General features: G+C 34.3%; 3 protein-coding genes and 1 non-coding gene across 5 annotated transcripts in view; 2 read left to right on the forward strand and 2 right to left on the reverse strand.

Annotated features, from left to right (window-relative positions):
- LOC108742059 (frequenin-1) overlaps window positions 1-13054 on the forward strand; it is a 58208-nt gene extending 45154 nt beyond the window's left edge. The window contains exons 3-7 of the mRNA XM_018477071.2: window positions 4089-4137; window positions 8188-8277; window positions 10310-10388; window positions 10605-10693; window positions 11514-13054. Of these exons, the coding sequence (XP_018332573.1) occupies window positions 4089-4137; window positions 8188-8277; window positions 10310-10388; window positions 10605-10693; window positions 11514-11681 (475 nt within the window). The 3' untranslated portion in view covers window positions 11682-13054. The remainder of the gene's footprint in view (window positions 1-4088; window positions 4138-8187; window positions 8278-10309; window positions 10389-10604; window positions 10694-11513) is intronic.
- LOC108742051 overlaps window positions 1-26154 on the reverse strand; it is a 130118-nt gene that overhangs the window by 96184 nt on the left and 7780 nt on the right. The window lies entirely within an intron of this gene.
- Trnan-auu lies at window positions 8612-8684 on the reverse strand. Its single transcript has one exon. It is a non-coding gene; the product is annotated as a tRNA-Asn (tRNA).
- On the forward strand, window positions 19607-25039 carry LOC108742056 (4-coumarate--CoA ligase-like 7). Of its 2 annotated transcripts, none has more exons than XM_018477066.2 (5): window positions 19607-19904; window positions 20044-20799; window positions 21135-21436; window positions 21576-21857; window positions 23643-25039. In XM_018477066.2, the coding sequence occupies exons 1-5, from the start codon at window positions 19755-19757 to the stop codon at window positions 23800-23802; spliced, it is 1650 nt and encodes a 549-aa protein (XP_018332568.1). In that variant the 5' UTR covers window positions 19607-19754; the 3' UTR covers window positions 23803-25039. The 2 variants fall into 2 exon arrangements, with proteins under 2 accessions (XP_018332568.1, XP_018332569.1); XM_018477067.2 differs by having other exon boundaries at window positions 19607-19832.

Here is a 26154-nt window from a genome sequence, read left to right on the forward strand (position 1 = left end):
GTCTGCCTTGGTCCAAGTTTTTCTGTGGTTTCCTTGGATCACTTAGGCAAATGCTGAGGCAGTAATATTCCACAGATAATCTTTCATTCTCTTCTGTCTTCATTTCGTCCGTCTCATCTTTCTCACCCGAACCACCATCCACCCATTCCCACGATTCCTGAAAGCAGGCTGAAGAGTGCATTCCGCCCTACCTTCCGGCGTAGTCCGGAGGAACTGCCCGCCCACCAGCATTAGTGCCTGGTGGCAATGAAACACCCTAAAGTTTTTTTTTAAGTGATCAACTGAGATAGAGGTGCAGCTAATAAAATCTAGACATCACTGTGTGGGCACCACCCTGAGAGGTCTCGATTCCTTCCTTTATAATAATAGATTATGATCTTGTGTCTTTATGTCAAAGCTATATATTGTGTATTGTTGAGAAACAGTAATTACCAAATGGTGATTAATTTCAACAGAATAATATACTGTAATTTCAAACTCATATTACAAGTTAGACATACGTGGACATTGCCATTAAACATAGGGCAGAAATCCAAAAAGCCTTCATACTTCCCAAATCATGCTAGAACTGATGCGCTTTCGTTTGGGTATTGTACATTTGCATTTAGTATGTCGTAAAACTAACTTTCTACGATCGACATTAAAAATTTTGAACAGTTTGAAACATATTTAAAAGTTAAAAACTACTGTAAGCGTGCTCTACAACTTGCTCATTCATTGCAGAGAAAAGTGCTTAAATACACATATTTCTTTATTATCCTAACCATTAGTGCTGCAGAAATTCCTTTCCACAAGGGAAACACTCGTGTTTCACCTCAAGGCGAAAATTACTGAAACTTCCTAACGTAGCACGTATACATCTGTAATGGCGACATCTAGTGAAATAAATAGCATTTAAGGGGCCTTAATAAAAGCTGAAAAAAAAAGCTTTTGGGTGTTTCATTCCCACCAGCCAGTAATGCTGGTTAGCGGGCAGTCCCACCGGAAGATAGGGAGGAAGGCCCCCTTCAGTCTCCTTTCAAGAATCGTGGGAATGTGTGGGTGGTGGTTCGGGTGAGAAAGATTAGACGGACGAAATGAAGACAGAAGAGAATGAATGATTACCTGTGGAATATTACTGCCCCAGTATTTGCCTAACTGGTACAAGGAAACCACAGAACAGCCTGGACCACAGCAGACGGACCCGGAATCGAACCAGCGTCCTCCTGAATGCTAAGCAATGGTCCAAACCTATCTAGGTCATGCCGCTAAGTCAATAAAATCTGCTAACCCTAGATATTCCTTTTTATTGATGTTTTATAAAGATTAAAAAAGAAGAGTTGCAATTAAGACTATAAATAAAGTTAAATATTTTGCGTTTTCTCTGTATCTATTGATCNTTGAAACATATTTAAAAGTTAAAAACTACTGTAAGCGTGGTCTACAACGTGCCCATTCATTGCAGAGAAAAGTGCTTAAATACACATATTTCTTTATTATCCTAACCATTAGTGTTGCAGAAATTCCTCTCCACAAGGGAAACACTCACGTTTCACCTCAAGGCGAAAATTACTGAAACATCCTAACGTAGCACGTATACATCTGTAATGACGACATCTAGTGAAATAAATAGCATTTAAGGGGCCCTAATAAAAACTAAAAAAAAACTTTTGGGTGTTTCTTTCCCACCAGCCAGTAATGCTGGTGGGCGGGCAGTCCCACCGGGCTACGCCGGAAGGTAGGGTGGAAGGCCCCCTTCAGTCTCCTTTAGGGATCGTGGCAATGGGTGGGTGGTGATTCGGGTGAGAAAGATGAGACGGACGAAATGAAGACAGAAGAGAATGAATGATTATCTATGGAATATTACTGCCTCAGCATTTGCCTAACTGATCCAAAGAAACCACAGAAAAACTTGGACTACGTTAGAAGGACCCGGAATCGAACCGGTGTCCTCCTGAATGTTAAGCAATGGTCTAAACCTCTAGGCCATGCCGCTCCGTCAATAAAAGCTGCTAACCTTAGATCTTCCATTTTATTGATTTTTTATAAGGGTTGAAAAAGAAAAGTCACAATTCAGACTATAAATAAAATTAAGTATTTTGCTTGTTCTCTGTATCTATTGATCGTTTGGTAATAAACGATTTTAAACCGTCACCATGGATATTTTCGATATATAGCCTCAATTTTTTTTAATGTTTACGCATCAGCATCGTTGGTTATCCTTCCGATGTTTTTGTTTATCTTACGGTTTTGTAAATCGTTTACAATTTTTTACCGCTTTTTCTGTTACGCCAACGTATTCCTACATATATATGTCGGTTCTACATAAGGTGGATCTTCAGATAGGAGACGAACGACCACTTTAAACCTTAGAAAGAAGAATGTTCCTCGGAACAGTCGATTTAACAGTCTAATGTCAGTCATTTGTTCGATGGAAAGGTTGAGCGACAAAAACAAAAACGACCCCGACGAAAAAGACAACAATTTGTAGGGCTCGAAAAGAGAAACATGTATACCATTAAATATTTGTCAAGTGGAGTATTAACCCTTATTTAGCAAGCGTATGAGCAAATCGCAGTTCTCTTTCTAATTGGAGAAATATCCCTCTAATGCCTTGTATGTATAAAACAGAATGGCAGATAGTATAGTCGTTTCCATTTAAAAACTGCATGACCAATTCGCAGTTCTATCTTTCTGATTGAAAAGACTTCTCTCTAACTATAGCTATGTCCACAAGAAGGTTCAAAAATATTGTTGAACATTTCCGAATGTTCGAGAATGTTAGAGAATGATATGTGTGCGACAATGGATAGTAGTGGGTAGTTTTCATTTAACAAATGTATGGCCAATTCACAGTTATATCTTTCTGTATGAAAAAACCTCTCTCTAACTGCAGATTTATTCATAAGAAGGTTCAGATATATTATCGAACATTTCCGAATGTTAGAGAATGATATGTGTGCGACCAGATCTATCTTTTTAATTGAAAAAATTTCTTTCTAACTGCAGTGTTGTCCATACGAAGGCCTAGAAATATTGTTGAACATTTCCGAATGTTCGAGAATGTTAGAGAATGATATGTGTGCGACCATAGATAGTAGTGGGTGGTTTTCATTTAACAAATGTATGACCAATTCGCAGGTCTATCTTTCTGATTGAAAAGACCTCTCTCTAATAACAGCTTTGTCCATAAGAAGATTCAGAAATATTGTCGAATATTTCCGAATGTTCGAGACGGTTGCTGAATAACATATCTGTAATACGTAACAGTGCGTGGTGGTGAATGGCTTTAATTTTACATATTTTGCTGCTCAAAAAAGAGGGGTAATTATAGAAAGGATAAATTATTTCATATTATCCATTTGCCTATTGCAGTTTTGGTATAGTAAATGTGAATGCATCAATATCAGTAAACTGATTCAGCAAAAATCGCGCTTCCGCGTCTCAACACGTATAATCTATTTAACTCATCCTGGAAATTCCTTTAGGATGATCTAATCTCAGCCTTTTCGATGATGTTACGCTGTCAAGCGGTGGATGTCTTTATTAATCAGTTGATGTAGCCTCCCTTTCTCGCGTGGCGTTAACGTTACAACATCTAATAAAGATTAATAGGCACGTATCGAAGAAGGCTGCGGCTAGGTCAATCACGACGAACATATTAACGAGGAGTTTTATCATCAACTACTTCATAAAATGTTCATAAACCGTTAACGGCAAATGTAGTACCGAATAACAAAGTTTATTGCGTCGCAAACAAACTCACATCGAAACTCAATTACACCACAAAAAAGGTGTAACGTTATGACATGAAACAAAGCACTAGCGAAGACTGAAGAATAAGTTTTAGAACTTAAAATTAATGACCCGAGAGATCACGTCTACTACACTTGACTCCCACATGTGTACCAAATAATATTTAGAGTAATTTTCTGTGGAATTAAAACGTAAATTGTAGAAAACGCAATACATCAAATTTTAACTCATCATCAGCCAACAAATTCCTTGACTTCTGCGATAAAATCTAACAAATCTGTGATATCTATTTATCAAATTGTGCAATTTTTATCTTTAAAGATTTATAAATCATAGTTTCTTTTTTGTTTCAGGCACAAAGGATTTTTAAAAGATTGTCCAAACGGTTTATTAACAGAACAGGTAAGTAAATTTCCATTTCCATAATATTCCATCTCTTGTGAGTGAAAATCAGAGTCAAACTGAGGTCACGAACATTTCGACTCTATTTAGAAATCTTTCTCAATGCTACAACAGTAGTAAATTGTGATGGTTATATTATTGTTATAAACGAGTACCGCAAGCGAAGATCGATACGACGCTGTCGAAAACTAGTAGCCCAGCGAACAGACTGCTGGACGAACAGGAATTTACGGGAAGCTTCCGGAATAAATAAATAACCAATAGAAGAATAAAATATAAATAGTATCCACTGTTATATTCACAATGATATAAATCTGCAGTAATAATTACGACGTACATATTACATTAAAAAGAAAAATGATGAAACAAAACTTGTTAATTATCGACAAAATCGAATCAAAGCCGGTCACGCCTTACTAGAGTGAATGTGGTAAATGCAAGGTCTAGTTTTAGTTTAATTTCAAATGAACTTGTGAAACTGCCGACCTTAAATTGGAGTTTTCAATGTATCCCATATGCGGTCAGTTAACCAACCCTATGCATACGATCCGTCCATCCATTAACGCGTAATGGGCGGCGAACAACTAATTAAGTCACATTTAATTTAGTTAGTAATCAAATAATTTCAAACCTATTCTAGAAAAGATTACGTACTCAGGCATTTGAGTAAATCCTAGTTACTCCCATAAGATTAATGTCATCGATAAATCGAAAAAGTAAGCAGCACAAGAAGGGGTCTAATAAAAAAACATAAATGTAAAATGATGAAAGTTCAAGTAGGTCTTAAATTTAATGCTTAACTTTCATAAAGTTGTTAATTAAATACTATTTAGCTAAAGAAGTAGAACTAGTGAACTAAAAGTGTAAGAGTAAAAAGCACAACTGCAATGTCAGGCTCCTCCACCATATTTTAGCATTCTGAATATATAATATTAATGTAAAAAATATAAATTATTTATTAAAAAAAGAATTTACCAACAACGATTTTATAATATTTGTATTAAACTAGGTTTTTGTTTGTCTCTCTTTGATGTTATACAAAAAATTTCAAATTACTACCTACTAAGTAAAACTAAAAGAGTTAATCACGAAGAATTACTTTAAAAATTATTAAATAATAATTTCCTTGTAGTATACATGTTAAAAATATATTAATTATAGNAACTAAATAATAAAATAAACTAATAACTATTGCCTATTCCGCAACGGAAGGTTTTTGAGATCTAGAATCTAGACGATAGCTTCCAAAGTGGTGCTTCAAATTTTCACACCCTGTGTATTTATTTATTCAAGTGTAGAAGAAAACCCTTTACACAATATTCTAAAGTTTGCCAGATGGGGTGCCAGCGTCCAAGATTTATATTTACATTTCAACTAGAGTTCTACATCTATTTTAAGTTAGTTGCACTCAAAACTAACGTAATAAATTTTATTTATTACACTTCTCCAGAAATATATTCGAAAGTTAAACGTTTGCTACAATCTGAGTTTGGTCTGGGCGCAACTATAGAAGAAGCTTGCGTAGTAAAAAGCATTGGCACAAACATTGCTGTTTTTACAATGGATATGGATGCCCTTAGAACACAATAGAATCGGACTGTTCAGCAAATAAGGCTTCAACTTCTAGTTCCAGAAACAGATTAATCGAACAAAGCTACCAAACACAAGCATTTGCTTTTAAAAGTAAATCTTCACGTAATGAGTACGCCAGACTTGTACTGTCTACCAAAAGTACTTGGAGGACCCTTAATTTTAGATATTTGTCTAATTTTGGACTGGTGTAATATCCTAAGCTCCCTAACAGTTTTTTTAAAATTGAAAGCACAAAACAAAATTATTAGAACTGCTGCAAATTCAGAAAGAAAGAATCTTGAGCAAACGGTCTTGACGAGATAAGTTTCTTGATATTGTTCTGTATCTCATATGAGTATCTTGTTCTTGATATTATCTTCATTTTCAATTCAAGATATAAGATTGATACATTCCTGCGATAGTCCTATCAAGTTGCAACACAGACTTGACGACACTAGTAGTAGTAGGTTATCCCAAGATAAGACCTATTAGCAGAAGAAACGGGAATAAAAAGGAGAATATTATGCAGCTGATTAGATAGCTCTTTTCGTAAATATAGTTATGGGTATGGGATATTCCAGTGTTTAGGAAATGCAAAGATTGACTCAATATAATAAGGAGTGTTTTGACGTGAGCGTGGCTAACCAGTCTTCCTACTAACGACCTTATGATGTGATTACCAAAATGAAAAACTTCTTCAGCCGTTTCGTTCGTTTAATTGATGAAAAGGATCTTTTAATTATACTGGATTTGAAAATCAAACAGGTCCCATTAGCGTCTCTTTTTAAAATGAATGGGCTCATGCCAATGGATAGGTACGTGTATACATATGTGACGCATATTTTCATTTGACTGATCCTTCATTTTTAACTGGGAATTGGAGCGCAAAATTCTGCAGGTAATGATACCACTAATATACACCATGTTCGTATAATATGATATGTAACCAGCCTCCTTACTAAATTCATGCACATTACACTTTAATATCTGGACCAAAAGCGAAAAAAAAAATAAAAATAAACGTTACATCAGCTGAAGTAAATAGTAAGCACACTTCCATGATTAATCGGTATGACGAAAAAAACATGGAGTAATTAATTTTTCAAGCCAGTGTTGCCGGACTGGGTAATTTGTCATAATCTACAAACATCACAACTGCAAGACTTATTGACTAGGAGCCCATACTGTCTCTTGTTACTAGAAATTTATCTATTTTGGATTTTGGGTAAAGTGACCTCTTGATTATGTTATTGTCACGTCAACCTTGACATTAATAGGTACATCTTCATGTTTTGTACTGAGTGGTTGTTGAACTTTGAAACGAATAGTACGAACTGTTAAGATTTTAAGGAGAAAAATTGGATAGGAAGAACAATGTGATTTTATAATTGTTTCGCAGCGTTTAGAATGCAAAGAATATTTGGATTACAATGACAATTAATCGAGAGAAGCTTCAACGATATTCTGGTGTTAGTTCATCCTCAACACATTAAGGATTACACAATCAGCTAAAAGATCAAGTCAACACTCATACACCTCCACAAAAAAGAATATCTCGAAAGTACTCCAATCATACCAATTCTGCTTCCTGTGAAAGAAGCAGCTATGGAAACAGTTTCAAAACCTGACCAAGCTAATGGACCAAGAAAAAGTTCACGGGTGATTTTCATGACCATGAAGTGTCCAAATGTCGCACAATGAACGGACGAATTGGAAAAAGTAGCAAGTATTTCCTGGAGTTTATGCCAAGTAATCCCTCCTGAATAATGATCCGAAGTAGCGATGGAGGACATGTTGAAGGTGACTTGTGGGATTCCCCCTTTAAGAGACAAATTATTTGATATTTTTCTCCAGAAGTTTTTTAAATAGGTGCTTAAAAATTTCCTTAGAAGCAGAATCAATCCTGGACAAAAAATACTGGAATAGATTGCGAATAATAAGATTTTAAAAGTGTTTGTTATGGAAATGATATTTACTTCAGCTTAAAATTGCAAAATCTGGAAACTATCTGCATAATTCCTTTCGGTTTCGCTTTAAAATTTCCTTTTAAATTCTTCCGCAAATGGTGTCTGGTATCATTCAGCCACTTAAGAATAAAATTTTGTCGTGCCGTCTGCCGAAAATAAAATTTGATATATATGAAAGGTGTACTTATCTACGAAGATGAAATTTCCTTCTGTATAAAGGAAAACGGTCGTTTTCAATAAGGAACGGTAGAAAACAGAATTAATGGCTCATCACAACAGCAATTGACTCGAGTTAATTGGATACTTTAGAGACAGATAATTAAATAACTCGATTACACTACTTAATACTGCCACAAAACCCTCGTCGAATTAGGAATTACAAGACTCATAATAAAATTATGTTTGCTAACGTAAGTAGGTGGATACCAGCTTAATGAAAGGAAGTCAATTTTCATTAAATGTAGATCGTATTACCGGTACCATAAAACTAAAGGCAACTTTTCTTTTTTAGGGATTCATAAAAATCTACAAACAATTCTTTCCTCAAGGTGATCCATCCAAATTCGCGTCTCTAGTGTTTAGGGTCTTTGATGAAAATAATGTAAGTATTACCACCTTTTTAAATAGTAATGTTAACATTCATTAAAAATTAAAATGAAGACTCACCCCTAATTACCACAAAAAACTCTATTTGAGCGGACACGTGTTTCGCCCACTTCACACATGGGCATTGTCAACGCGAGACAGTATGAAGTGGACGAAACACGTGTCCGCTCAAATAGAGTTTTTTGTGGTAATTAGGGGTGAGTCTTCATTTTAATTTTTAATTAAAATTTTACCACAGTCTCCTCTTTCTACACTGTTAACATTCATTTTTAATTTTTACCCACTATAAATTACACGAAGTTAATGAGGAAAAGTTGTTGCTGTTGTCACATTCTCGCCGGGAATCGAACCCTGGACCTTTGGTTTAATACACCAACGCTCTGAACACTAAGCCACGAGAGGTGACAACAGCAACACGACTAATTATACTTATTAGGTCATAGATCTGTCTACATTAACATCATATGAAACACTTTGGAATTCACTAGTGCTTAATATTAAATATTAATGTGAAAATTCATTTGTCAATTTTTTATCCACTATAAACTACCTCAGGTTAGTAGTCAGACCATTGGTGCGTAAAACCAAAGGTCCCGGGTTCGATTCCCGGCGAGGGTGTGACAACAGCAACAAATTTTCCCTCATTAACCTGAAATAGTTTACGAGTATAGTGGGTAAAAAATTGAAAAATGAATTTTTGCATAAATATCCTATACTATTATACGTCTTCGCCNCTTCTTTTTATTGAAGGCGCCACGACCCTGCGCTATCCTCTGCTTTATATCCCTATTACTCCTTCCGTCCTGACTTATCTGACTTCCAAGATACCTAAAATCAGTCACTTCTTCTAATTTTTCGATTCCTCAATAACTTGAGGTAATTGATAGTGCATAAAAATTGAAAATGAATTTACACATTAATATTTAATATTAACCACTATATACTACCCTTTACCTTTGAAAAACGTTACAGTACTCTAGAATTACAAAATAGGTATAAAATTTAATAGACAGGCAACAAAAAGTAGACAAACAAGTATAATAATAAAGAAAAAGAACACGAAATAAATGAAACAATTAATAATCTCAGCACGTCTACTCGCGCAAGCATAGCAACGTCTTCTGCTGAGGGATGGTGTGCTATGCACCCCACTAATTCGCTCGATAACCACACACATGCTACTTTGATACACGCAAACCAATTATAAAGAACATTAAGTTCTTTCCAAGCGCAATTAATTATTTCTTTTATTTAATTGATTTATATAGCTAGTACGTACATAAGATACTTCTGGAAAGCCTTGTCAAAACTGTGAAATGTTGCAGTTGCGGTAAATATGCATAGATGGCGACGTTCATCCAATTACTTGCTATTAATCAACTTAATTACATAGAGCAAGTTCTATGATCAGGATTGCGAAAATATTTTCAAAATTTCTTATTCCTGAATATCTTTTGCTGCCATTACTGCCTACAGTAAGATGGTCCTGACAATTTTGATTATAAATGGCGTATCTCCTTACGTAATACCCACCCCACGCTATAGTACCGTGGTTTTCAAAGATAAGGGTGGTAAAATATGAGACTTTCTAGACAAATTGTAATAAAATGTCACCATAATGGTTAGAGTAAAGTTGGCAAATAAACTCCGATGTACATAAGTATATACGTGTGTCAAGGGCCTTAGTAGTTGACGGTGTAATAAAAATAAAACGATAATAAGTATGAATAAATTTTTTCGGTTGCATTTTATTCATTCGTTGGTGCAATTATCAGATTATCACAAATTTTCCGTGACATAAATGACAAATTCACTTATCGGCGTAATAAACTGGCAAACAATGTGTGAACTTCTTGGAGATAGGTAATAAACACTGACGCAATAAGTGAATTTATAAATTTTGTTGTTCAAGTCGTTAATGACCTTTTTTATCATTTATCAGTAAAGGTACCTTGAGAAGTAAACCATAATTGTTTATGCAATAATAATTATGATAAGTTAACGAAATTAACAAGTCTTTTTTGTAGGACGGTTCTATCGAATTCGAGGAATTCATTAGGGCCTTATCGGTAACGTCCAGGGGGAATTTAGATGAGAAACTACATTGTAAGTAGAGCATAGTTCATTAAAAAGAATTTATTTCGGAATTGCGATGCATGCACAGTAGTACTGTATTTTTTACAGATCGGTTATTAAGAAAAGTTATGCCAATTGATTATTCGTAAAACTCTAAAACATATTTAACATAAAATGCCGATACAATATTTTTTTATCATATTTACACCGGAAGATTGTTTAATTTTGGCACACGTTTCTTCTTAGGGGCTTTTAGATTGTATGACGTTGACAATGATGGATTCATAACACGTGAAGAAATGTACAATATTGTAGATGCCATATATCAAATGGTGGTAAGTAAATTTCTGTGGTTACTTTTTTACCAATTAGCAAAAAATTGTTTACAGCCTCTGTGTTGTCGCAAGAGTAGAAAATTTTGTATTTAGTAATATTGCGACTAATTTCATAAAATAATGATAATGTTTATCAATTGCTTCGTCAAAACTTAGGACGTTTTACATGGACATGAAACTGTCTTAATATTTACACAAAAAGGTAGACTTCACCAATGAATTACTCAAAATTTAATTGCTTGTCAATTGAGTTTCAATTTATCCTGAAATAGGGGTTGTTTCGATGATTATAGTTAACTAAAATAAAGTTTAGGTATACTTCGTTTAGTTTCTCTAGCGATGTGACCTTCAGTTTAACCGGTGCAAAGTAGAAAAGAACAGCACTAGGGCAGAAAAGGAAGGAAACAACTCTCGGCCAAACTCTCAACCGGCGAGGAGCGTATAATCCGTACAGTACTGCACGGAAAAATTGACCATTTTATCCACCAAAATTGCATTGCTCGAATGTGCTGTTATTAGTACCAATTACTACTGAAAATATCAACGAGATGTTTGTTTATATTTGAAGACATATTAAAGGTTTTAAAGTTTGTTTTCGCAACGCACTACTATTCATTATTGAACAATACTTTTGACAAGTACTGTATGAAAAAGTATGTTTAATGTAGAAGAGTCGAGAGTATAATGACCTTTGTTCTCCCTACTTCCGATTTTGCCAGTGTGCATCCAAGACATTGGAAGGGACACATGGCTAGAGAAAGTAAACGAAGTATACTTTGTGATTAGATAGTGATATTCCTATTCCTTTTTTCTGGAATAGGGTCAAACGCCACACGCCGAAGATGACAATACTCCACAGAAGAGAGTGGATAAAATATTCGACCAGATGGACAAAAATCATGACGATCGGCTTACACTCGAAGAATTCAGAGAGGGTAGCAAAGCCGATCCTCGGATCGTGCAAGCTCTATCGCTAGGTGGTGAATAGCAAATCGACGATGAAGTGACTGAAATAAAACTGCAATGACACTAAGCAAAAAAAAGAATCAGATCGATACATTTCTACTGCGTGTTGGATATTTCCCGCCAACAATACTCAAAATCGTGTTTTACTGTACAGTTATTAATATGTTAAGTTTTTAAATAAATGATATTCATTAAGAAGAAATGTATAATTATTTAAATTGAATTAATGTGAATAATTTTTGAAAATCTGGTCAGTTAAACAAATAAACGTCATTATTATTCCAAAGCTTTATGCTTTTAAACAGCTGTTGTTGTCGTCCACGTATTAACGATTTAAAAGGCGAATATTTATGATTGCGGCGACCCAAACAACCCCAAAAAACCTTAGTGTCGTTTAATCAAGGCAGAAATACAAAGTGAGGGTACAGCGTTACAGATCTCAGCCACTAATTATATTGTATTATATAAAAACGAAACGCCAAATTACAAGAAAATTGATCGCTTGTATGTTGTAAATAGTAATTCAATTAAGAAAACTAGTGAGAATACCAAACCTATTTTTCTTCCTTTTTTTTAATGTCTTTGGAACTCCACACATCAGAAAACACCGTACAGCATGGGCGTACCAAAATGGAAAGACGAAGAAAGACTCTACATAATTTTGGCGGCAAAATATGATGTAAAATGTCACAATTGAAAGCTCTTATTACTTGAAATAGTAATCCGAAAATAAATCAAATGTCTATCGAAAGCGTACGTAATCCACTTTGTTATAAAACTAGTTTCAACCCTTCATCTTCAAACACTTAAGTGCGATACCACAAAAGCCAAAAATTAAACAAAATTCCCGGAAACAATTAATGCCTTATCTGGGCTTATAGAAATTATGAAAATTCATACTATGAAAAAAATGAGGACCCGATAAAATAACCAAAAAAAGTTCATGTAGTTCAACTAAGAACATTTTTATTACTCATACGGTTAACTACGCCACTGTTTGAGATATTAACAACAGAACAACACAAAATAAATGTTCATATATTTTTTGCCCCTCTTTCTAAATCAAAACTTGGCTACCCCCATGCCATGCCCGGTACAGTACCTTTATATTTTATTATTACTGATTGGACAAAAATATATTCAATTTCAAGGCACTTAAATCGAGAAAATAGGTTTGAATTTTCACTGATTCATCGTCGTTTCTAATTTTATCAATTTCGATAAATAAATATAATTAATATACTTACACTTAATACTTATAATAAAACTCCATTATGATATCTTATGAATAACGATCTAAATGTGTTAGAAAATGTAGATATAGATTTAATAATAAGCGTGAACAGAAATGTTATTATAAACATTAGGTTTGCACCGGTTGATTTGCAACAAAAAGAAAAACAATAATAATCATTATTGACCAACGTAAAATGGAGTTTCAGATTCAGATTCATATTCAGACTCAATCATTTTAGAAATATTGCAACGTGGAATATGAATTATTTTAGAAAAATCGTCGCCAATCATAAAATTCTTAAACCCTAGACGTTTTTGCAAACTTGGACAGAACTAAAGCAAATTCCAAGCATATGACAATTTATTTGTCAAAAGCAATCTTCAAGAATTCTTAACCGCTTCTATGAAAACAACCCTGGTGCAAATCAAATAAATAAAACTATTTTGATGAAAAAGAAACATAATAAGTACCTACATATTTATCTAATGAAACAATTTCGTTTTTTTTTTTATAAGCATGTAGTTAATATTTATAAGTAATTATTAAATCATTGTATTCGCTCAGGAGTTACGTATAGCATGTAGCTGNGAGACGGTTGCTGAATAACATATCTGTAATACGTAACAGTGCGTGGTGGTGAATGGCTTTAATTTTACATATTTTGCTGCTCAAAAAAGAGGGGTAATTATAGAAAGGATAAATTATTTCATATTATCCATTTGCCTATTGCAGTTTTGGTATAGTAAATGTGAATGCATCAATATCAGTAAACTGATTCAGCAAAAATCGCGCTTCCGCGTCTCAACACGTATAATCTATTTAACTCATCCTGGAAATTCCTTTAGGATGATCTAATCTCAGCCTTTTCGATGATGTTACGCATAGTGGTTGGGGAGAATGAAACACCCAAAATTTTTTTTTTTACCAATACACGTAAAATCAATTGCAGCAAAACTACTAACGATCATCGAGAAAGCCTAAGGCCATTACTAGTATCATAAAATCAAAATATTTGCAGTACCTAGTAGAAACCAAATACAGAATAAATAATGAACACCCTGTGTACTATTCATTTTTCTATCATAAATTATAATAATCCGTTAAAAATACAAAAAAGTTGTCATTGATTCACACAAATTATTTTAAGTAAGTTGTTTTTAAAGTTACTGACATTACGTAGACATTCATCAATTGCTAATTTAAACTGAGTTTTTAGAAAAACAAATGACAGACAAAACGCCACAAATGAATTAATTAATTAAATCATATAATGATACCATTTTAATACTTGTTTATCCACAAGTAGGTATAAAAGACGTAGGTATCTTCAATTGAAAAAGCTAAGTTTACAATTTCCGAAAGGTTTTGAACATAAGTGACGTAACAAAAATGGTAACAACTTTTGGCGGTTGTTTTGAATCACTTGACATGTCTTGAGCTTCTGAGGCAATTAACTAATGTAATAATTGATTACCTACGGTTTTGGTTTTCATTAAATTACTGAAAAAGGATAACAAACCGCATATTCTTTATTCCTTATAACCTAGATTTTAAAAGCTAATAAGTATCTATTTTAGATTTACGTATATTTAGTTCAACTTCAACTTCTTGTAAGCCTAACCCAATTAATTTTACTATTATTATTACGGTAGTAGCTACAAAGTTCAGTAATTCTTTTTTAGTAACACATATACGTACATGTATATTATATATATTTTGTTAAAAACTTTCTGTGATAATTACAATCATTGTATAGCAATAACAATATGCTGTGTCTTGTATTTTAGTAAGCTGTTATAAACGCTGTTATGTTGTCGATGTATGTTGTACCTAATAATGGCGAGGTTGTTTGTTTTTACACTGTTAACGCAAAATATTCCAAGTGTTAAGAAATATTAAGTGTTTTAAATAAACAAATATTACAACATTCACCTTTACTGGTCTTATATTTCGTTCATAAAGTGCATGAATGATAAAACATTCCTCCAATTACGAACAGTTTCTCAAATACGAAATCTCGAGTCAAGCAATATGGCGGCAAGGGCCGCCATTTGAAATCTTTACTGACATGACCTTCAACTGTTAATTAAGAATTGTTCTGAAGATAGATAAATAAGATAATGGATTAATTCGGTGGTTACTTTTTTCTGATGATTGATCATGCAGATAATAATTTAAGCAACACACTTTGTTTTTACCACTTTATTTGAACAAGTATTAACGATTGATACATTCCTGCGATAGTCCTATCAAGTTGCAACACAGACTTGACGACACTAGTAGTAGTAGGTTATCCCAAGATAAGACCTATTAGCAGAAGAAACGGGAATAAAAAGGAGAATATTATGCAGCTGATTAGATAGCTCTTTTCGTAAATATAGTTATGGGTATGGGATATTCCAGTGTTTAGGAAATGCAAAGATTGACTCAATATAATAAGGAGTGTTTTGACGTGAGCCTAGCTAACCATAAGAAGATTCAGAAATATTGTTGAATATTTCCGAATGTTCGAGAATGTTAGAGAATGATATGTGTGCGACCAGGTCTATCTTTTTAATTGAAAAAATTTCTTTCTAACTGCAGTTTTGTCCATACGAAGGCCTAGAAATATTGTTGAACATTTCCGAATGTTCGAGAATGTTAGAGAATGATATGTGTGCGACCATAGATAGTAGTGGGTGGTTTTCATTTAACAAATGTATGACCAATTCGCAGGTCTATCTTTCTGATTGAAAAGACCTCTCTCTAATAACAGCTTTGTCCATAAGAAGATTCAGAAATATTGTCGAATATTTCCGAATGTTCGAGACGGTTGCTGAATAACATATCTGTAATACGTAACAGTTCAGCTGAGTGCATTTTTCATCGTACGCATCTGTGACGCTGTAGAAGCAAATCCAATTGGAAATTCCTCAAGTATTGCCAAATATACATATATAAATAATACACCTCGTGATTTATTGTTAGTTTAAAACAACAAACTACGATTAGTCTGACCTCCCACAAATGCATACACACTGTAACTTGGTCTCAAAATAGAATAAGACAACATTTATGGCATTGTCTGTAACTATTTAACGGTTATTTTGAACTTGTTATTATTTATTATAATCTACTCCTTATGAAAGGTCATATTTTCGTTTAAATTTTGATAGACCATTACGAAATCGGGTAACTTCGAACACACTAACATACAAACAAATATTTCACTTCTGTCTCCATTAAAATATCGTATATTATTACTACCACCATAANGTTTTGGTATAGTAAATGTGAATGCATCAATATCAGTAAACTGATTCAGCAAAAATCGCGCTTCCGCGTCTCAACACGTATAATCTATTTAACTCATCCTGGAAATTCCTTTAGGATGATCTAATCTCAGCCTTTTCGATGATGTTACGCATAGTGGTTGGGGAGAATGAAACACCCAAAATTTTTTTTTTTACCAATACACGTAAAATCAATTGCAGCAAAACTACTAACGATCATCGAGAAAGCCTAAGGCCATTACTAGTATCATAAAATCAAAATATTTGCAGTACCTAGTAGAAACCAAATACAGAATAAATAATGAACACCCTGTGTACTATTCATTTTTCTATCATAAATTATAATAATCCGTTAAAAATACAAAAAAGTTGTCATTGATTCACACAAATTATTTTAAGTAAGTTGTTTTTAAAGTTACTGACATTACGTAGACATTCATCAATTGCTAATTTAAACTGAGTTTTTAGAAAAACAAATGACAGACAAAACGCCACAAATGAATTAATTAATTAAATCATATAATGATACCATTTTAATACTTGTTTATCCACAAGTAGGTATAAAAGACGTAGGTATCTTCAATTGAAAAAGCTAAGTTTACAATTTCCGAAAGGTTCTGAACATAAGTAACGTAACAAAAATGGTAACAACTTTTGGCGGTTGTTTTGAATCACTTGACATGTCTTGAGCTTCTGAGGCAATTAACTAATGTAATAATTGATTACCTACGGTTTTGGTTTTCATTAAATTACTGAAAAAGGATAACAAACCGCATATTCTTTATTCCTTATAACCTAGATTTTAAAAGCTAATAAGTATCTATTTTAGATTTACGTATATTTAGTTCAACTTCAACTTCTTGTAAGCATAACCCAATTAATTTTACTATTATTATTACGGCAGTAGCTACAAAGTTCAGTAATTCTTTTTTAGTAACACATATATGTACATGTATATTATATATATTTTGTTAAAAACTTTCTGTGATAATTACAATCATTGTATAGCAATAACAATATGCTGTGTCTTGTATTTTAGTAAGCTGTTATAAACGCTGTTATGTTGTCGATGTATGTTGTACCTAATAATGGCGAGGTTGTTTGTTTTTACACTGTTAACGCAAAATATTCCAAGTGTTAAGAAATATTAAGTGTTTTAAATAAACAAATATTACAACATTCACCTTTACTGGTCTTATATTTCGTTCATAAAGTGCATGAATGATAAAACATTCCTCCAATTACGAACAGTTTCTCAAATACGAAATCTCGAGTCAAGCAATATGGCGGCAAGGGCCGCCATTTGAAATCTTTACTGACATGACCTTCAACTGTTAATTAAGAATTGTTCTGAAGATAGATAAATAAGATAATGGATTAATTCGGTGGTTACTTTTTTCTGATGATTGATCATGCAGATAATAATTTAAGCAACACACTTTGTTTTTACCACTTTATTTGAACAAGTATTAACGATTGATACATTCCTGCGATAGTCCTATCAAGTTGCAACACAGACTTGACGACACTAGTAGTAGTAGGTTATCCCAAGATAAGACCTATTAGCAGAAGAAACGGGAATAAAAAGGAGAATATTATGCAGCTGATTAGATAGCTCTTTTCGTAAATATAGTTATGGGTATGGGATATTCCAGTGTTTAGGAAATGCAAAGATTGACTCAATATAATAAGGAGTGTTTTGACGTGAGCCTAGCTAACCATAAGAAGATTCAGAAATATTGTTGAATATTTCCGAATGTTCGAGAATGTTAGAGAATGATATGTGTGCGACCAGGTCTATCTTTTTAATTGAAAAAATTTCTTTCTAACTGCAGTTTTGTCCATACGAAGGCCTAGAAATATTGTTGAACATTTCCGAATGTTCGAGAATGTTAGAGAATGATATGTGTGCGACCATAGATAGTAGTGGGTGGTTTTCATTTAACAAATGTATGACCAATTCGCAGGTCTATCTTTCTGATTGAAAAGACCTCTCTCTAATAACAGCTTTGTCCATAAGAAGATTCAGAAATATTGTCGAATATTTCCGAATGTTCGAGACGGTTGCTGAATAACATATCTGTAATACGTAACAGTTCAGCTGAGTGCATTTTTCATCGTACGCATCTGTGACGCTGTAGAAGCAAATCCAATTGGAAATTCCTCAAGTATTGCCAAATATACATATATAAATAATACACCTCGTGATTTATTGTTAGTTTAAAACAACAAACTACGATTAGTCTGACCTCCCACAAATGCATACACACTGTAACTTGGTCTCAAAATAGAATAAGACAACATTTATGGCATTGTCTGTAACTATTTAACGGTTATTTTGAACTTGTTATTATTTATTATAATCTACTCCTTATGAAAGGTCATATTTTCGTTTAAATTTTGATAGACCATTACGAAATCGGGTAACTTCGAACACACTAACATACAAACAAATATTTCACTTCTGTCTCCATTAAAATATCGTATATTATTACTACCACCATAANTCCAAGTTTTTCTGTGGTTTCCTTGGATCACCTAGGCAAATGCTGAGGCAGTAATATTCCACAGATAATCTTTCATTCTCTTCTGTCTTCATTTCGTCCGTCTCATCTTTCTCACCCGCACCACCACCCACCCATTCCCACGATTCCTGAAAGCAAGCTGAAGAGGGCCTTCCGGCGTAGTCCAATACACGTAAAATCAATTGCAGTAAAACTACTAACGATCATCGAGAAAGCCTAAGGCCATTACTAGTATCATAAAATCAAAATATTTGCAGTACCAGACCCCTCCTGCCCAGTGTACAGTCAGAACGACACCGCAAAGATCCTGCCAAACCATTTGGATTGCACAAAATTTTTTATATGCGACGCGGGCAGAACAAAGCGAGCATTCGAATGCCCTTGTGGTTTACTGTTCAATTCTACTTTACGAGTTTGTGATTGGCCCGACAACGTCAACTGCACACAAGCACCTAGGCCCTGCATTGTCGAAACGGTTGCACCTTCAACTGCAACAGTTGAAGAAAGGCCACAATCTGCAGCTACAGTATCAGGATCTTCCTCGATAGTTTCTGAGGACAAGACAAACGACGACATTCCTCCTGTTATCGGAATTGAAGAAATTCCTGCCCCCCAACAAGACATTATAGAAGAAATACCTCCTCAATAACGTTAAATACTATAAGTCTGTCTTGTTAATTAATGTTAATTACTGTATGTTTAGGTAGCATTTTGCTAAATTTATTATGTGTTGTATTGGTTAGATTTAAATAAAATTACATTTACAACTGATAAAATTTGTACGTCATTCATTTGAGGTTAAAGAAAGTCAAAATCGCGTGAAAATCTATCGTTGTCATAAGTAATAACTAGTNTTTACAAAATTTATTATGTGTTGTATTGGTTAGATTTAAATAAAATTACATTTACAACTGATAAAATTTGTACGTCATTCATTTGAGGTTAAAGAAAGTCAAAATCGCGTGAAAATCTATCGTTGTCATAACTAATAACTAGTGAAACTTTTGGACTTGGCATGTTACGTATCCAAATCTTCGAATGAAATAATTTCAAAGTAAGTAATGGAGTATGAATGTGAAGAACAAGAAGAAGAAATTGTTTTTAAAGAAGAATGCTTAAATGGCCCCCTTGCGCTTAAAGTAGGTAATAATGAAGGTCTTGGTTCTTTTTTCTACAAAACAATGTTCGAAAATATGGGCAGAATATATCAGGTATTAAATGCGTCCTCTTGAAATATATCCAAGATCTATTCAAAAAACTCTATCAACTTGAATACCATTTTGACAAACTGCTACTTTTGAGGAATCATTCAATTCATATTTGATTCATCTCTTCCTCCTCAATCCACAGGTAGATTCCTCAACCGGCAAAGTAGAAACCTGCGGATCAATAAGAGAAAGGGCAATCAAAATAGCAACAGAGTTAAAACATATGAATGTAACACCTGAAGACATCATTATGGTATGCGTTAGACTCCATCCAGAACAAGCCACGATACTACTTTCGATTTTCCTACTTGGTGCAATAGTTGCTCCAATAGATCCCGAAATGACTTTGACTGAGATGAAGGAAACCTTGATTAAATTACGCCCAAAAGTGATATTTTGTGATTTAAGAAACGCTGCTCACATTGAAAGGTCCCTGATGGAAGCAAAACTCTACAAACAAGTCCATGTGATTCACATAGGAGGCGACCCAACGAGCAAAAAGTCACTCGATTCAGTTTTGGTGAAGGAACCAGACATCAGCTTCCAGCCAACCATTATACAAGATTCAAAGAAGAAAATCTGTTTGATTATCGCAACCCAAGGGACTACAGGATCACCAAAACTTGTCTGCCATTCCGATTATGCTCTAACATACCAGATATATTTACACAGACAGATCATCCTCGAAACAACTAGCAGACTGCTGTCATTCTTTCCTCTCAATTGGATTCTGCAAGTTGTGTTATGTTGCCTTTGTTATATCACATCCATTGTTAAAGTGTTACCGTCGTCCTACTCAGAACGAGCAATAGTGCGATTGATCCATGACTACAGAATCGACACTCTGATTATCAGTACAAAGGATTGCCTAAAGATTGTCAAACACGACTCTGTTAATGTAATTAAAATTACCCTAATACAGTTCTTGGTTAATTTTCTGTCGAAATTGTTAAACGTGAATAACGATTACAATTTCTTTGTTCTCATCACCACGCCATTGACAGTTCCGACTGAATACTAACCAAAAGGAGCTGCTTCTGATTAACAGACTGTACGGTCATCTATGGGCATCAGACACTACCTGATCGTGGATTGAAGAAATTCAAAACTAACCATTTGATCATCTAAATGTTCAGTAATGCTCGAACAAACGAAAACAATGATTCCTTCAATTATTAGTCAACCACACAAAATAGGGATGCACTTTTTTACAATCCTAAATATTCCTTTCAGGATTTTAATCTCGATTGCCTTAAGAATATTTTTATTGGAGGCGACATTTCAACTCCACTGGAGATTGTTAATATCCACAGAAAGATAAACGGGGCGAGATTAATTCAATTCTTTGCACTAACCGAGATGTGTGGAACAGTTGCTTCATTTGTTAGCGAATCTTTCGACTTCATGAGTCCAGCATCAACTGGAAAACTCATGCCTGGGTTTAAAATAAAAATTGGCGATCTAAACACCAGAGTATCCCAACCTCCAAATACTTGGGGGGAACTTACCATTACTGGACCAAGTGCCATGTTGAAGTAGGTGTTTACCGATCAAACATAATCAGCCTTCCACAGCTTTTCTTCTTTGGAACTGTTGGTTTCCTAAATCTCAACCGTTTCAAAAAAAAAAAAATTAGACAACTTATATTCAGTAAAACTTAACAGCATTTTTCAGATACTTCAAAGGGAACATTCCATCTAGCATTTATATGGAAAAAGGGTATTTTAGAACGGGAGATCTAGCAGAATACGATTCTCAAGGACATTTATACGTGCTAGGAAAAGTTACTGATTTAAAGGAGACAGAATCAACGAAATTTTGTTTACTTGAAATCGAAGAAATCTTAATGGACCATCCGCTTGTTTCAGAAGTTGCCGTTATTGCCGACAATAAAGACATAATTGCTTGTGTTGTAAAGGTTGAATATTCAAATTTGACCGTGAAATCGTTAGAAGAGTAAGCATCATTAAAATCTACGATTTTTTTCACACTTATAAATACATATAAAAAGAAATTGTTTCTAAAGCTATCGGGTTGTTCGGAAAGTCATTTCATTTTTTTCCGACAGAGGATTTAATTGTATTCTTTTGTACCCAACTTCACATTTAAGCCGTATAATTTTTATATGCTTTGAGAGCTCATATAGCAAGGCTTGTGTGTGAAAAATTCCAATTAATTCTACGCAGTAGTTTTTGGTTGGTGCCCTTTTAAATATGGAGAGCGATAAGCAGCATTTTCGACATATCTTACTGTTTTACTACAGAAAGGGTAAAAATGCTGTTCAAGCCAGAAAGAAATTGACTGATGTGTATGGAGAAGGTGTGTTGACAGTACGCCAGTGCCAGAACTGGTTCGCTAAATTTCGATCCGGCAATTTTGATGTCGAAGATGCACCACGTTCGGGAAGGCCGGTTGAAGCTGATAAAGACGCGATAAAGGCATTAGTTGATGTAAACCGGCGAATAACAACACGTGAGATCGGATTGAGGTTAAATTTATCAAATTCAACAGTTTATGACCACTTGAAAGGCCTGGGATTATCCTCGAAGCTCGATGTATGGGTTCCCCATGTTCTCACAGAGAGAAATCTGTGTCGCCGCATTGACGTCTGCGATTCGCTTCTCAAACGTCACGAAAATGATCCGTTTTTGAAGCGCATCATCACTGGGGACGAAAAATGGGTTGTATGCAACAACGTCAAACGCAAGAGGTCATGGAGCAAAAAAGATGAACCGGCTCAAACCATTTCCAAAGCCGATATTCAAAAAAAAAAGATGATGCTGTCTGTTTGGTGGGATTTTAAAGGAATCGTTTTTTTTTAGCTTTTACCGGATAACTCAACGATTAATTCGGAAGTCTACTGTCATCAGCTGGACAAACTGAATGATGCACTTCAACAGAAAAGGTCAGAACTAATCAACAGGAAAGGTGTAGTGTTTCACCAAGACAACGCGAGACCTCACACAAGTTTGGTCACTCGCCAAAAGCTTTTACAGCTTGAATGGGAATGCCACCATATTCTCCAGACCTGGCACCATCGGACTATTATTTGTTCCGGTCACTCCAAAACTTTTTAGACGGTAAAACCTTCACCTCAAATGAGGAGGTCAAAAACCTCCTCGATTAGTTTTTTGCCAGCAAAGACCAAAAATTTTATGAGCGTGGAATTATGCTACTACCAGAAAGATGGCAAAAGGTGTTGGACCAGAACGGTCAATATATAATTTAATAAAGTATTTGTTTATTATACGAAAACTGTCTTTCATTTCCACAAAAAAAAACGAAATGACTTTCCGAACAACCCTATAGGATTCCACCGACGAAACAACGAAGAACTTTTGTTAGCGTGTCTATAATTAGTGTTCTGCTTTTTAATTCTGAGAGCGACTTTAATCAGTAAACGTTTTTCAGATCGGTACTGAACATTTGTACAAAATTTTGGACACTACCATTGACTATCATAATGTATCCCTCTGCTGTTAATGCTAGATAATTTTTCATCATTCTCCATATAATACAGAGGAATACAGATCAAATTCCCTTTTACTGTTCATACAAGTTGCGGTTCCACCAACAATATTTTATTATTAGTTTCTTGAGGTGGAAACAGATACATATGTTGGCCAAAAATTTCTACTCATTGTAACAAAAAGAAACATACGACAACAATGTTTATACATATGGTGGAAACAGCTTAAAAAAGAGAGATTTCCCTCTTATTATTGCAGTAAATTGTTACAGATTTATTGAGCAAAATCTCGCACCCCAAATGAGACCTACTAAAATCAAGATACTATCTGAATTTCCGAAGACGAACATAGGAAAGACCAGAAAGATAATTTTGGAACAAAACTATTTAAAAGTTCCAATTCAGCGTAGTATTGGCAATTTAAGTGTTTAAAGTTAAGAATAAAATTTATGATATACCACCTGTACAGAAAAGAAAAGATATTAAATTTGGTATCATTAAATATACGTATAATTAATAATTTGAACATTGTTCGCCATTAAATCTTGTCATAGATCTTGTAAAATCCAAAGTTATACATTCAAGCATTTCGAAGAACAAAATATTGTAATGATTATCTTTATCGGAGAATAAATTTGATTAACGCTATATCTACCTAAAGTTACTTTGATTACCTTGAAACAATAATTTATTAACTACGCCAGACTTGAACATTTTTGGCACCGTATAAATAAACTACATAACTTATTTAATTTGGTGCTTGAACAAAGGTACCCCCTCTGAAAGTTAAAGAGAATGCGCAATTCCTATTAATGTTTTTCTGTATTATTTGAGAAAGTTTGTGAAAAGATTCATTATGTTTTCGACCTGATACATAGATGAGGCAAGTAGTTCTAATTTCGTACTGTCGTTCTATAAAACATCCATCCCTTAATAACTTAATTGCATACCAAATTTCAAGTCAATAAGCCTGCAATAATACATCTAATGGCATGGTAAAGAAAACCCCATGTCATTTTTATTGGAGAAATAAGGTTTGAAACTCTCAATACTAAGACTCCTATCAGAAGCTTTCAATGATAAGACTACGGATTTCTGAATGTATCAAGTAATTTAGAAGTGCTAATGAAGAAAATTTATCAAGATTCCGGCGACACCCAAATGGAATTCCTGTTATTTTATTGCGTCAATTCACAACTGCGTATGAGATTTTGATCCACTACTACTTCTTAAAGTATACAACAGTTAGAGCAATATTGAGCGTCAGGTGAACTAATCCCAAAGAAGAAGGAACCATTTTGTCAACGAATAAGGCCAGATATACGATAAAAGGAATATCATTTGTTGATTACCTCTGGAATAATAAAACCGTCAATGTTAAGTACCACTTACCAACTTACTACAAAGTTTGAGTGGCGAATAAAAGGGAAGACAACTACATCCGGCGAAAAATAGATTTCGTCTTCCCATTGCAATGCACCAGAACACACGTCAGTTGTAGCAATGCCTAAAATCAATGAATTAAAGTCTGGACTATCTCTCCAACCGCTTTAATTGCCAGATTTAAGACCCAGTGACTATCTACTATTACCTATCTGTAAATGGGCGAATAGCACTATGAAATATATATTACTGTATAAGAGCACTGTTATAAAATACGAAAATAAGCCACATTGAAGAACAAACAGAATAGCTCAAAACCCCAACGCCAAAACACGAACTGTAGTTCACTTCAGTCCCTGAAGAAGGTAACTTTGTTACCGAAAAGTGCCTCGGACAACTACAGTGTCGCGTTTTGGCGTTGGGGTTTTGAGCTATTCTGTTTGTTCTACAACAACAGCCAAAGTTTTTCCAATCTTCATATTAAGCCACATTGAAACAATTTTATTAGTGAACTTATCCTTGTTTCAGGATGAATGCCCCAAAAACATCCAAAGTAAAAACGCCATCCCTCGAATAAAAATATGGTTCCATATTTGTACATTACGAACATACATACATCTGTCTGTCGCCGCCCCGACGCCATCCAAGCGATTTTGGTATGACGTCGGTTTCTACTTTTTGTTTGTAAACAAGAGAATCTTTGCAATAATTCTGTTAAGTTTCTGATTTATCCCGTGGAATTTAAAATACTGCACAAGCTTTTTCAGACGTTCTTTCACCGTCATCTTTTCATTAAAAAACATCGCGAAATCTAAAAAATCAATCGCATATTAACTGCTCTATGTGTCACACCCTGTATCATTTGATGAACCATTTCTTTCAACGCAATTGATGCAAGATGCCAAAGCAGTCTTTTATTAGTTCGACGCAACAATAATATTATGTCGAGTTTAAGTTAACTTGAGTTGAACAACACCGATGATCACTAAACATTTCCGCTTCCGAAAACTTGTTCTAAATTGGTACCTATCTCATTATGTGGTGTTAAAGTTTTATCCGACAGGGCCCTTCGTTAACACGTGTTTATACAGATACGACTGGTCTTTATAACGGAACCAGGATAAATCTCCGCTATTAATAAAATAAATAATTAATAAACGAAGCGAGAATAGACTCCAGTACTATGTTCTTACAATAGGCTGCAGGTTGAACTATTAAACTTTAATTTGTTTATTTTCTTCCTCTAGAATGTGACGGGAATCGGTATCTATCGCATGATTTCAAAATTTCATAAGTTCAATTATTATTCTGTTGATGAGGATATCAGAAATCCAAATTGAAAAAGCAATGTCATCAAAAGTAGAAACTTATTTTTAAATCAGTCATTGGTGCACATTAATT

The sequence above is a fragment of the Agrilus planipennis genome, unplaced genomic scaffold (assembly GCF_000699045.2).
Source record: "Agrilus planipennis isolate EAB-ADULT unplaced genomic scaffold, Apla_2.0 scaffold223, whole genome shotgun sequence".
Lineage (NCBI taxonomy): Eukaryota > Metazoa > Arthropoda > Insecta > Coleoptera > Buprestidae > Agrilus > Agrilus planipennis.